The sequence below is a fragment of the Dryobates pubescens genome, chromosome 8, assembly GCF_014839835.1.
Source record: "Dryobates pubescens isolate bDryPub1 chromosome 8, bDryPub1.pri, whole genome shotgun sequence".
Taxonomy (NCBI): Eukaryota; Metazoa; Chordata; class Aves; order Piciformes; family Picidae; genus Dryobates; species Dryobates pubescens.
Window position 1 is genome coordinate 12,526,003 of NC_071619.1, and position 13,402 is coordinate 12,539,404.

Genomic DNA, 13,402 nt, shown 5'->3' on the forward strand with positions numbered 1-13,402 from the left:
TTGGATTGCTCCAGCTCCCAAACACTGGCTGTTCTGAAATCTGTTCAGTTAAAGAACCTTTCAAACGTAGTTATTTTTACTGTAAGAAGAAAACAAACAAGCAGACAAAATACATGCTCCCTCTCCTTGTGGTTTTTTTTTGAGAGGGGGGAAAATGGAATTCTCCAAATTCTAATCCCCCTCCAAGCCCTGAATTACTTCTAATTTAGACCTTTTCTAATTTCACTGAATGAAAAGCTGTCATTCATGAGAACTTCTAAGGCTAGTGAAAGACCTCACAAAATTTCAACATAGAGGAGTAGTTATGTGGAGCAGGGAAAAGCTACCAAAAGAGCAGAAGAGAAATGTGCCAGAGGCTATACTGGTTCTAGACAGCACCATGCACTGAATATGTCTGATGCGGGCTGTCCAGCACTAGATTTTCCCAGGCTCACAGGATGTTAGGGGTTGGAACAGACCTCCAAAGATCACCAAGTCCAACCCACCTGCCAGAGCAGGACCACTGAATCTAGCATAGAATAGAATAGACCAGGTTGGAAGAGACCTTCAAGATCATTGCAGGTTGCACAGGAATGCATCCAGATGGGTTTTGAAAGTCTCCAGAGAAGGAGACTCCACAACCTCTCTGGGCAGCCTCTTCCAGTGCTCCGTGACCCTCATCATTAAGAAGTTTCTCCTCATGTTGAGGGGGAACCTCCTGTGTTGCAGTTTATATCCATTACTCCTTGTCCTATCACAGGGTGCAGCTGAGCAGAGCCTGTCCCCTCCCTATTGACACTCAGCCCTCAAATATTTATAGACATTTATTAAATCCCCTCTTAAGTCTTCTCTTTTCCAGACTAAAAGGCCCCAGGGCTCTCAGCCTCTCCTCACAGGGCACGTGCTGCAGTCCCTTCATCATCCTGGTAGCTCCCAGTTGCATTTCTCTCAGTTACACGCTGATCTTGTGCAAAGCAGCTGTCAGGCCAATGGGAAATGAGCCAATGCAAAATCTTGGTTGGACAAACCCGGGGGTGAGCACAAACACTCTGTGACCACTTGTTGGGTTTGTCCTTAATCTCTTCCCAGTTTAGACTTCTCTCTCTGTGTATACAGAGAATTGCCAGGGCAGACACTTTATGTCACATTAAATGACATTAATTTGTCAACAGCTATCTGTTCTGCTGCTGTCTTCCAAGTGCATTATCTGCCCACAAGCATTCATTTATGTCTATTTACCACACAAAAAAGTAAAAGCAAGAATAGTAGCAAAATGAATCTTCTGGAACTACTGTGGTGTTATTAAGCTCACAGACTTTACTAAGGGAACCTACATGTGATGTTATTAAGCTCACAGACTTTACTAAGGGAACCTTTAAGGTGGTTTATAGACATATAAGACATACATTAACTTGAAAGATGCCCTCAGAGAATTTGTCCCACACAATCTCTTTTGTAGTGAGGAAAACTACAAGTATTAGCAATGTAGCAGTGCTCAGCTACTTGGTACTGCAAAGACACCAACTGTCTGGCATGACCAGGGAAGTGATGGACAGATATTTTTCCAGTATATATACTTCAGTCTATTACAGTTTGTTTACAAGTCAGAGGTAAACAGTAAATCTTCCCTCTCGCTCTTCACTCTTCCATTTCCTAATCAATCAGATCCATGAGCCTCTTACCAGTAGCCAGCTTGGTCAGTACTAGTGGCCTCAGAAGCAAGGAAAACAAATTATTGTTGCTGTGAAGGAACACAGCACTAAAGCATCCCTCGATATTCCTTTAGCCTTACAAGTAGAGCATACCTTCTGCCCTTGAGCAGGAGGAAGAGGTTTAAGAGAATACTGAAATGTCCTTAAATAATCCACTTTAAGCACACACAAAAAAATCTTGCAGTGTTAAAAAAGGTTCCAAATCTGCTTATTACAGCTGGTTTACAGTTCCCTTCATAGCTTTATAGAATTGCAATAGAATCACACAACAGAAATCCATTAGGTCCACAATTGCTCTGCCAGCACAGCATTGTTCCCTACTGTATAACTTTCCCCAAGAATGCTGTGAGGATTAATTCATTACAGCTTGTACCATGCTTTGAAAGCACTCAGTCTACGGAAGAGCTGAGAGAATCATTAGAGAGAGGACAATCAAACCCTGTTGATCCTCTCTTTATCCCAGTGGGCCCTGTTTAGAGCAGCAGTTTAGCCCAACAAAGAGGAGCAAATTCAAACCAAATTCAATACAGCAAATGTGAAAGTGCCATGGTAAGAATGCAGTTGCACAGGACACAAGAACCTTTTAAATGGTTAACTTCCACTCCTTACCGAATATTGACTAATGCATGGGTCACCTTGCTTGCAGGTTCCTTCCACTGACCAGCATTGGTTGACAGCCTTAGAACTGAAAGCAAAATACAGTTAACAGTGCTGGCACAGAACTGGCAATTTTCAAATTCAAAGCATTAAAAAAAATACATTAAAAAAAAAAAATCTTCTTTGGTGAGATGGCAGTCTGGGAACTACATCTAAATGAAGGTTATCTTTGAGACAATCTGTGATGCAGGCCTGAAGTGCCCTTCAAAGTCCACCTAAGAAGCATAAGGAACACCAAAGAGGTGAGCAGAACGAAATAATGGCTGGGAGACAAGAAGCAGAGGGGACAGAAGAATCTAGGTCCTCCTAACTGTTTCCATCACCATATATTAAAGTTCATGACCCCCAGAAACAGGGCAGCATCCCAGGTCTACACCACCATTTATTTCACACACCACTGGTCTTTTCTGGCTCCTATTCATGGCAAGGTTCCACCTGAGCTGGACTACATCTTGCAATTCAAACCCACCCAAGCAGCAATGGATTCTTCATCTCCCTGCTTATCTGGAACTACAGCGAGGAATTACACACCAGTCTAGGTAAAATCACTCCTTGTAGGAATGAGGGTGGTGTTCTGGTGCACAGATGGTCTCTGACAGACTTGGGAGCAAATCTGAAAACATTCTGCAAAAGGAAGAACTTCTAGGGAATCCAGTTCCTTTCTGCCAGAGTACCAAAAATACTTACTTAGGTCAGAATCTGTAGTGTTCCTATGCTGGCAGTTACCTGCCCATCTCCTGGTACGTACCAAAACAATCACGGATCCTGTTCCAAATGTTGGGATTAACTCCCATATCATCTGAATAGAAGGAATTTTTCTTTGAATTTGCATATCCAGGGTTTTCTGGAGGTTACATTGCACAAGAAAGGTTCCCCCACGACTTAGAAGTGAGGGAACTTGTGGATCACCCAAATTTGGGATCATCTATTAACATGGGATGCTACAAGTGAATCCATCAACACAGTGGCTACATACTCACGCCTATTACTGCATGACAGCTTCCAGCCCTGCAGATCTGGATAATGCTTAGATTCAAGACAAGAAAACTAAAGAAAAAAACCCCAAGGGAATCAGATTCCACCTTCACTCCCAACATAGGAAGTTTCAACCATATTAGAAAACTGAAGGACAGAGGCACTTTCTCATCTTTGCTCATCCCAAGGCTACAGGACAGAAGGGTGACTGCAGTGCCAGGGAGATGGGCTGACAAGCAAAGGGAAGCACTCAGGACACCTGGCTAAACTGTGGCTTTCATCAACTTAAAACTCACTTCCTAGTACTACCATTGTCATCTGCAGGGAAAAAAAAAAAATAATACCAGCTCTGAGTAATATTATTTTGCCAAACTGTAGCTATTGTACTTGAGTATCTGAAGTAATGTGTTCAGAGTTTCCATTCAGGCATCTACAGCATTAATTAAAAGGTGTTTGTTCTGTGTAGCAGGATGGAAAACACTAATGTGACAAATGAACAGTCTCAAGGGGTCAAATTTGAGTGTGTTATTTGTCCATTCCACTTTCCTTCAGCTTCCACAGGGAGCGGGTTTGAAATACTTGTGGCTAGTAAAAGCAGCTCATCAGACTAGCTGCAATTCTTGGGAGTATGGAACAGGTTAGTAAAGGAAAAACCTTATGTGCTCAGAGAGCACAACAATTGCTCTCACATAACAGATGAAAGCTAGGAAGTTTGTACAAAAGGGTAGCTCATCTTCGCTTGCAGTTGCAGGAAGTATTCAGCTACTTTTGTCTGTGAGGACAGTTCTCTCCCACGTCAGAAGAGTGCTGTGGCCAACTGTCTCCCACTGCCCTTTAACTCCTCCTATATGCTTCTATCAACTCCTGTTCTTCACTGGGTGATCACACTGAGAAGGGAGCAGAGGGTGAAGGGAAGAAAGGTCTTTCTACAACAAAGCAAACAGAGCAGTTTATTTTCTTCCTAAGTGCATGCAAGCACTACACTGGTGCTGCTGCAGCTACCCTTGGATGCAGGCTCCTGCTTATACACTGCTTGATTATGCCTCCACGAATCCCTTGCTCTCTTTTTTTTCCCCTCTTTTCCCCTGTGGAGTGTCACTTTATGGCATTTCAGCTTGCCGCTCTCTCTTTGAAGGATGGCAGCTTCTCCCTGTTTTGCCAGTAAGCACATTCTTCAGTCCAGTGATTCACTTATCATTGCAGGCAGGTTTGTGAGGGCTGTTTCCTTGGTTTGTTTTGGCAATGAGCATAGTAGCTGTGATTTGTCTAGCACAGAAAGCCTCTTGTTAGGTGTTTCTCAAATTCTTTTCCAAGTTGCTGTTTGCATCGAGTGTTTTCCGTCTACCTGCCTTATGACTTGAAACTGCTGAAGCAGCTACATGCATCTACACACAGATGCATGAAATTCATAGTCTCATAGTATCAGTCAGAGTTGGAAGGGACCACAAGGATCATCTAGTTCCAACCCCCCTGCCATGGGCAGGGACAACCCACACTAGATCAGGCTGGCCAGAGCCTCGTCCAGCCTGGTCTTAAACACCTCCAGGGACGAGGCCCCAACCACCTCCCCGGACAACCCATTCCAGGGTCTCAGCACTCTCATGGTGAAGAACTTCCTCCTCACATCCAGCCTGAATCTCCCCACCTCCAGCTTCATTCCATTCCCCCTAGTCCTATCACTACCTGAGATCCTGAGCAGTTCCTCCCCAGCCTTCTTGTAGGCTCCTTTCAGATACTGGAAGGCCACAATTAGGTCACCTGGGAGCCTTCTCTTCTCCAGACTGAACAGCCCCAACTCCCTCAGTCTGTCCTCATAGGAGAGGTGCTCCAGCCCTCTGATCATCCTCGTGGCCCTTCTCTGGACACGCTCCAGCACATCCATATCCCTCTTGTAATAGGGGCTCCAGAACTGGAGGCAGTACTCCAGGTGGGGTCTCACCAGAGCTGAGTAGAGGGGGGAGAATCCTTGACCTGCTGGCCACACTTCTCTTGATGCAGCCCAGGAAAGCCAATCAGATCCTGGGCTGCAAGTGCACATACCCACTTGTGCCAACAAATTTGTATTTCTAACCACAGTGAAGCAGCAGCTAGAGAAGCAGTGGCCCTCTTCCTATTTTTTTTTTCCTGCCTAAAAAAATACAATAAATCATCCCTTTCACAAGTTTATTCCCCTCTCAGTTCAGAATAGAATAGAATAGACCAGACCAGGTTGGAAGAGACTGTCAAGATCATCACGTCCAACCTATCATCCAACACCACCTAATCAACTAAACCATGCAACCAAGCACCCTATCAAATCTCCTCCTGAACACCTCCAATGATGGTGACTCCACCACCTCCCTGGGCAGCACATTCCAATGGGCAATCACTCTCTCTGTGTAGAACTTCCTCCTAACCTCCAGCCTAAAATTTACCCACCACATCCTAGCACACAAAACACGCCCGCTCACCAAGATGCACGTAGCAGGTGGACACAAAATACCTGACATAAGCATCTCCCCATCACCACCCTCACTTCCAGTCAACAGTAGTCCTGACCAGTCAGGAGGTACTCACCCATGGAATAGAGGTTGTCAAAATTCTGATGCATCCGGATGATTTCGTAATACAGCTCATCATAGCTGCTGGGAGTGGGAAGAAAGGTGTCTCCATAAGTGATGAACATGTTGAACAGGTTCACAACCTGTGCAAGGAAGCAAAAAAGAAGTTGTAACAGGAATCATTTTAGGAAATCTACTCTGCAACAGAAACAGTATGAGTTACAATCAAAACCTTCAAAGAAGTTGCATTACACACCATTATATCACTTCTTTACCTATTGTTTTCCTTACAGTACAGAAGAGACAGACAAGGAGTTTAAATAGTGTCTGGGGCCAGGAAAATGTCTTTCTATTATTTTGTGTACAAAGGGCCACAGAACAAGAGGGGGAAAAAAAAGAAATTAAACTTTTCCTCACACAGACTTGTTTATCTGGGGGTTGGACTAGATGGCCTTCAGAGGTCCCTTCCAACCCAGACCATTCTATGATTTCAACAAGCAGCCCTGCACTGAGTCCAAGCACTGCCCCTTTCCAAACAGCTGGTGAAACTTTTATCTCCCTACCAGGCTAGAAATCATGGATTCTTTCCTAACATTTCATAGTATCAGTCAGGGTTGGAAGGGACCACAAGGATCATCTAGTTCCAACCCCCCTGCCATGGGCAGGGACAACCCACACTAGATCAGGCTGGCCAGAGCCTCGTCCAGCTTGGTCTTAAACACCTCCAGGAACAGGGCCTCAACCACCTCCCTGGACAACCCATTCCAGGGCTTCACCATTCTCGTGGTGAAGAACTTCCTCCTCACATCCAGCCTGAATCTCCCCACCTCCAGCTTCATTCCATTCCCCCTAGTCCTATCACTACCTGAGATCCTGAGAAGTCCCTCCCCAGCCTTCCTGTAGGCCCCCTTCAGACCACAATTAGGTCACCTGGGAGCCTTCTCTTCTCCAGACTGAACAGCCCCAACTCCTTCAGTCTGTCCTCATAGGGAGAGGTGCTCCAGCCCTCTGATCATCCTCATGGCCCTTCTCTGGACACGTTTATTCAAGATTAAACTCTTGAAGAGTATTTGCTTTGTCTGTACTCACCATAAGAGCAAGAGTGAAGATGTTGTGTTTAGCCAGCAGCACAGTCTCATTAGACATGAGGAACTTCAACAGGTTGATCAAAGCTAGAAGAAAATAATAGAATAGAATAAAGCAGGTTGGAAGAGACCTTCAAGATCATCACGTCCACCCTATCATCCAACACCACCTAATCAACTAAACCATGCAACCAAGCACCCTATCAAGTCTCCTCCTGAACACCTCCAGTGATGGTGACTCCACCACCTCCTCGGGCAGCCCATTCCAATGGGCAATCACTCTCTCTGTGTAAAACTTCCTCCTAACCTCCAGCCTAAACCTCCCCCTGGCACAGCCTGAGACTGTGTCCTCTTGTTTATACTTATTTAGAAAATAAAATCAAAGCTAAGCCATTCTCAACAAGTCAAACACAGATGCATTTCATTACCTGCTATAAATTAACCTGAATGCCAGCTGCTCAGAAATGTATCTACTTAAATATGGGTTGGGGTTTTTTTTTTGGTGGATAAAATACTGCACTACACAGGTAAGTGACAGTTATTTTACTGTCCTACATTTATTCTCCCTCACTGGCTTCCCAATCAAATCTGCACAGGCTCAAGGTAAGTCTCTTGTTAGCTTACTCAGTTCATGGGAGATTTCCGCCCCCCCCCCCCCATCTGCCACATCCTGAAGTGAGCTTTGGTGTTGGAGAATCCAGCTGTCTCGTTTCTGCTTCATGTATCACCAGCATGATGTATGCACAGTCAGCCCCAAACTGTCACTCTTGTTGATACATGCGGTTAAAAAGAAGGTAACGAAAAACCCACAGCCCAGCTTCTCTTTTTTTCCCCCCTTCAGCTCTTTGCCAATGCTGCTGCAGTGGTAGAAGGAAGGATATAGTACTTTATTGTGTCAGTTATCTAAGGCTGTGCAGAAAGACTACAGATCTGGTTCACACTTAGCTTTAAAAAAACCCAACCAAACGACAACAAAAGCTTCTGCTGTAACCATCCAAAATCAGTTAGAGATAGTGGGGATTAACTAAAAGGTTGGCTAAAAAAGCTTTAATCAAACAGACTTCACACTCCCCCCCCCCCAAAAAAAAAATAATGTATTCCATACACCTGAATAAAACTGAGAGTTCTTTATCTTGGCTGTTTGGGCTTTTTCCTCAGTAGCTCTTGAAATTTTTCAAAGAGAATGCTAGTCTCTTCTGCTTTGTAGCTGCCCAGAATCAAAAGCTGAAGCCTGCCTAGAACAGGCTCTTAATAGACACTCTGCTCTTAAGTCCACAGATTTCAAGACTTAAAACATCTGAACTATGTGGCCTGCAAAGTGAAGCTGGAACAATATAGTCTTTTAAAAAAAAAAAGGTTCTTAATCACCTACTGATTGGTAACTGCATCTAGAATAGAATAGAAAAGAATAGAATAGGAATAGAATAGAATAGAATAGGAATAGGAATAGAATAAACCAGGTTGAAAGAGACCTTCAAGATCGTGTCCAACCTATCATCCAACACCACCCAACCAACTAAACCATGCAACCAAGCACCCCATCAAGTCTCCTCCTGAACACCTCCAGTGATGGTGACTCCACCACCTCCTTGGGCAGCCCATTCCAATGGGCAATCACTCTCTCTCTGTAAAACTTCTTCCTTATCTCCAGCCTAAACCTCCCCTGGTGCAGCCTGAGGCTGTGTCCTCTTGTTCTGGTGCTGGTTGCTTGAGAGAAGCGACCAACCTCTGCCTGTCTACAATCCCCCTTCAGGTAGTTGTAGAGAGCAATAAGATCACCTCTGAGTCTCCTCTTCTCCAGGCTAAAACAGAGTAACACTAGGCATTACTTATTTGCTATAGGCACAACCCATTGGTTAGTCTGCCCTTCTCCTCACTGGCACACAAGCGTTACACACTACCCAGTAACCTGTGAGAAAACCAACTCTAGCTTGGGAAAGCCCCATAGCAACCAGGAAACAGACCATTCATCTTAGCCCAAAGCTACTGGCTGTGACATAGGAGGAGATAAAGCACAGGGGGCAGGAAAGAGGGCAAGGGCAAAAATTTAGATCCACACACTCCCCTCCCCTTCAGGATTACAAAATGTGCATAAAAGGTAAAATACCCCAACCAAACAACAGAAGAAGAACCAACCTACAGTAAAAAGACAGATATGAAGAGACTGCTAAGATCTGGAATTAAACAAAATAGTCAGATGTCCTGCAACCACAGCTTTCCAATACTCAAGTTCACCAGGAGTTGGTGAGGGGCTTGGAGCACAAGTCCTATGAGGAGAGGCTGAGGGAGCTGGGGTTGCTTAGCCTGGAGAAAAGGAGGCTCAGGGGTGACCTTATTGCTCTCTGCAACTACCTGAAGGGAGGTTGTAGACAGGCAGAGGTTGGTCTCTTCTCCCAGGCAACCAGCACCAGAACAAGAGGACACAGTCTTAGGCTGTGCCAAGGGAGGTTTAGGCTGGATGTGAGGAAGAAGTTCTACACAGAGAGAGTGATTGCCCATTGGAATGTGCTGCCAGGGGAGGTGGTGGAGTCACCATCACTGGCGGTGTTCAGGAGGAGATTTGACAGGGTGCTTGGCTGCATGGTTTAGTTGGTTAGGTGGTGTTGGATGATAGGTTGGACATGATGATCTTGAAGGTCTCTTCCAACCTGGTCTATTCTATTCAAATTTATGTATGCCCCCCACCTCCCAAAGGGATGCTTACAGCCCCAGTGTGGGGATTTACTCATCACAGACAGCAGCTACTTCAGTTCCATCGACTAGCTGGTGGCCTGATGATGAACTACAAACCAGAATGAGCCAAGTTCTCTGCAAACTCCAAAAGCAATCTTTCAAAGCCACTGCAGGATTTAAAAAGCAGCAGCAGCATTTCTCCCTTCCAGCTTACAAAGCAGACACATTAATACCTTCTTCAATCCAGCCACAGACGTTGCTGGACCATCATCATCTGCTCATCAGACTGAAGACAGCTGGGACCAAAAGAGGAGCTTGGATTCCGTGACAATCCAGCTCTGGAAATACTCCTGTCAGATACTTTTCTACATAAAAGCCATTTCAAAACAAAGAAGTAGCAGGTATAGATGAGCTCTCCACCAAAGCACAGATCCAGCTAAAACCAGGTTGCCAAGGTAACCAAGCCTCCACTGCAAAAAAGTAGAGGATCCTGCAATCAGTGCCTTGGACTGAGGACAGCTGCCCTGCATCTCTGTCACAGTGGCTTCCAAGGGGTCTCTCCATTTAGTAGTTATAAGCATGTTATAAGTAGTTATAAGCCTCTTCCAGGCCATGCAATTCCACATAGCCACATCTTGTGAACAAGTATTGCTGTTCAACTACTAACAGTTGAATCTTCTGAAAGCAGGAGGAGCACAGCTCTGGGTTTTCTACAAGTGGTGTGAAGCCTTTTGCTCACGCTCCCTCTCACTCTCCAGCAGAAACCTGCTGAAAAGACCTTTGCCAGTGTGGCACAAAAGCCATTGCACATCCAAACAGAGTGAACACAAAAGGTGCCCGTGGCAGGCAGACACAAGTTTCAAAAGAAGGAACACAACCATCATGTCTCAAGCATAAGCACTCACCAACAGACAGGGACAAGTACTCTGCCCACTACACCACCTCTCAGACACCACCCTGAAGCACTGCTCTATGTTGGTGACAGCATTTGAAGGACAACTGTTGCTCTGCTCTGCCCCAACAACAGCCCCTGTGTTCCAGCTGTTACAATCCATTGGCTCAAGTTTAGTTTTCCTGTTCCAGTTAGCAGACAAGAGATTACCACTGCTTGAAATCAATCTTTATACCTGAATTGCACTGCAGCATGGCCCACTCACAGCTGATTTACACTGCTTCTTCCCTATGAACTAGGAAGAAGAGGAATGTGCTTCACATAAAGGAACTTAGTACTGGGCTCAGAGCTGGTCAGAAGAGCTAATCCACCAAGTTTATAGTTGCTCTGTGCACTGCACAGACAAATTCACCCAGCTGCCTGGAAACCACACTCCTAATTAGGATATACACTACCCTGATGCTCAAAGAGCAACTGATCTTTTCCACACCAGCACATTTTGCACCAGCCTCTGCTGAAGTGGCTCTAAGGAACAGGAGCACTGTGGAAAACAAACCCTTAAATCTATAGCTACCTGTGTCTCTGTAGTTAGCTTGTAAGGCAGACCTTGCACTGAAAATGAGGACAGCTATGCCCTGGAGTTTTCAGGATTAACAACTTTAAGATCCAGCTTCGTAAGCCCAGTGCCCTTCAGTCACAATTACACACACAAACCTCTAGAGCAAAGGTCCAGCTGGCTGAACACTCCTCTCCTCTGAGCTCCAGCAGGGCACTGCTGCTGCTACTACTACTGAGCAACCTAAAGCCAAACCAGATGTGTCACTTTTTCCCTGCTGCAATCAACAGTTCATCTCTCACATACCATTTGCAGGCCGCCCTCTGACATTAAGCCAGGAAATTATCCATGTTTTATTCCCAATGGAGAAGCAGTTCAGTCTCTCAGCTGTGCAGGCAGACAGAACCATGGCCCTTGCTTGGGCTCAGCCACATTATCCCAATTTGTGCTCTATGATTTAACAATGATGGATGGTTTGGGCATGCCACCTATTTCAACATTGACTGACAAACAGCATCATTTTTGCAATAGCCTCCAGAGCCCTATTTTTCTTAAGACACCTGTCTTTGACATCCCTTACCAGGCCACAATACACCCACTACAGTGTGTCTTGAAACATTCATAACTTCACAGCACAATGGTGTCAGTAGAACGTATTTAGCAACACAGGCAGGAGGCTGTAACTAAACAAAACCATCAGCCACCAGTATTTTAATGCATGCTGCTCTGGTTATGGTAACCAGCTACACTGGTTATGCTTCTTAAATCCTACAAGAAGAGAATGCAACCTTGAACATCTACATTGAGAGCCCCAAAGCCAAGTAGAAAAGAATGCTGAGAGGACATTTACATTGAACATGAAGGCACATGAATGGCTGTATGTGAAACTGCTGCAAAGTATACAGGTTCGTTTTCAGACTATTTTCTCTCCCAAGGGCTGTTACAGCCAGAGGATGACATCAGCAGCTTTTAGATACCCTCCCTGCTTTTCAGACTGAAATGACTGCAGCGAAAGAGGCTCTTAGCAACTCTGCTGCACATCTGCTTTGGAGGACACTTTGCCTTACCAGCTCTTGTGGCCAGTGTGTCAGCTGAGGAGAAACAGTATCCCTGCTCAACTATTTGCTGCCCTTCTTCAAGCCAATCCTCTGTAAGAAGAATGTGGGCAGCCAGTGTCTCTCCCCTTCTACCAGGGGCAACATAATTCCTATTATGGACAAGTGCCCTTCACTCACTCCTCCTATCCCTCCTCTAATACTACATCTAAGCTCCCTCCCCTGTAAGCCTTGCTAGAAACAGAAGTATTGAGCCCCAGCACATCTGTGGTTCACAAAGTTTTTGTTCTACTCAGTATCTCAGTGTTTGCTGCTTGGCTCACAGGTGCATGGAGGTAAGTTGAGAACAGGGGGGGAGGGGAGGGGAAGGAGTAGCACCACATCCCTTGGGCAAGTCAGAAGGTAGCACAGACTGCCAAGAGCATCAGAAGGCTACAATGAGTTATTGCACAACAGAGCAGAAGAGAACAGCCCTAAGACACACATCAGTGAGAGGCTGGATGGGTTGAACACAGTATGGAGGCCTCTTTTAGCACATCTGCTGCACTTACAGGTCAAAACTCTTCTAATGGTGCATATAATGGCCCTCAACAAAGGAGCAAAGGCAAAAATCAGATGTGAGGCTCCTCAGTTACAGTGTAACATGGATGTTAGGAACAAATACTTTACCATGAGGGGAGTGCAATACTGGAACAGGTTGCCCAGGGAGGTGGTTGGGGTCCCATCCCGGGAGATATTCAAGGTGAGGCTAAACAGAGCTCTGGGCAACCTGATGTAGTTGAGGATGCTCCTTCTTACCACAGAGGGGGTTAGACTAGATGACCTTTGGAGGTCCCTTCCAACCCAGACCATTCTCTGCTTCTATGAATATCAATTAACAGGATCTTGTACTCTATTAAAATCCTCCAATTCTCTACCCTCCAATTCTCAGGGCACACTGAAAAGGAACAGTCATTTCCCTGTTCCCTCTGAAAGTTGCCACTGCACCAACAGTATACTCAGTGTTCTCCTTCCAGTGTTTAAACTGACAGCTACCTTAGGAGGGTTCTCACCCACATGCCACTAGAGGACAGAAGATGGTGGCATCTAGGCAACACTTTCATGCTGCACAGAAATCCTCTGGCTACCAGTGCTTCAGCAGCACAGTAAGCATTCTGGACCTCCTATGGCCAGCCTGCTCACATATACCTAGTCCCAAGGCAAGGTCCATACCACTCTTTGTAACACATGGCAAGCCAGATCTGGTAAGGAGTAGTGTACTAGACTGGAGAAGATACT

The 13,402-nt window shown here is 45.4% G+C and overlaps 1 protein-coding gene across 1 annotated transcript in view; it reads right to left on the minus strand.

Moving 5' to 3' along the window:
* Positions 1 to 1,478: 1,478 nt before the first annotated feature.
* Positions 1,479 to 13,402, minus strand: part of ARMH3 (armadillo like helical domain containing 3) — a 66,923-nt gene continuing 54,999 nt past the window's right edge. The window contains exons 20-23 of the mRNA XM_054163611.1: positions 6,953 to 7,035; positions 5,880 to 6,006; positions 2,301 to 2,376; positions 1,479 to 1,488 (exon numbers count right to left, since the gene is read on the minus strand). Coding sequence (XP_054019586.1) covers positions 1,479 to 1,488; positions 2,301 to 2,376; positions 5,880 to 6,006; positions 6,953 to 7,035 — 296 coding nt within the window. The remainder of the gene's footprint in view (positions 1,489 to 2,300; positions 2,377 to 5,879; positions 6,007 to 6,952; positions 7,036 to 13,402) is intronic.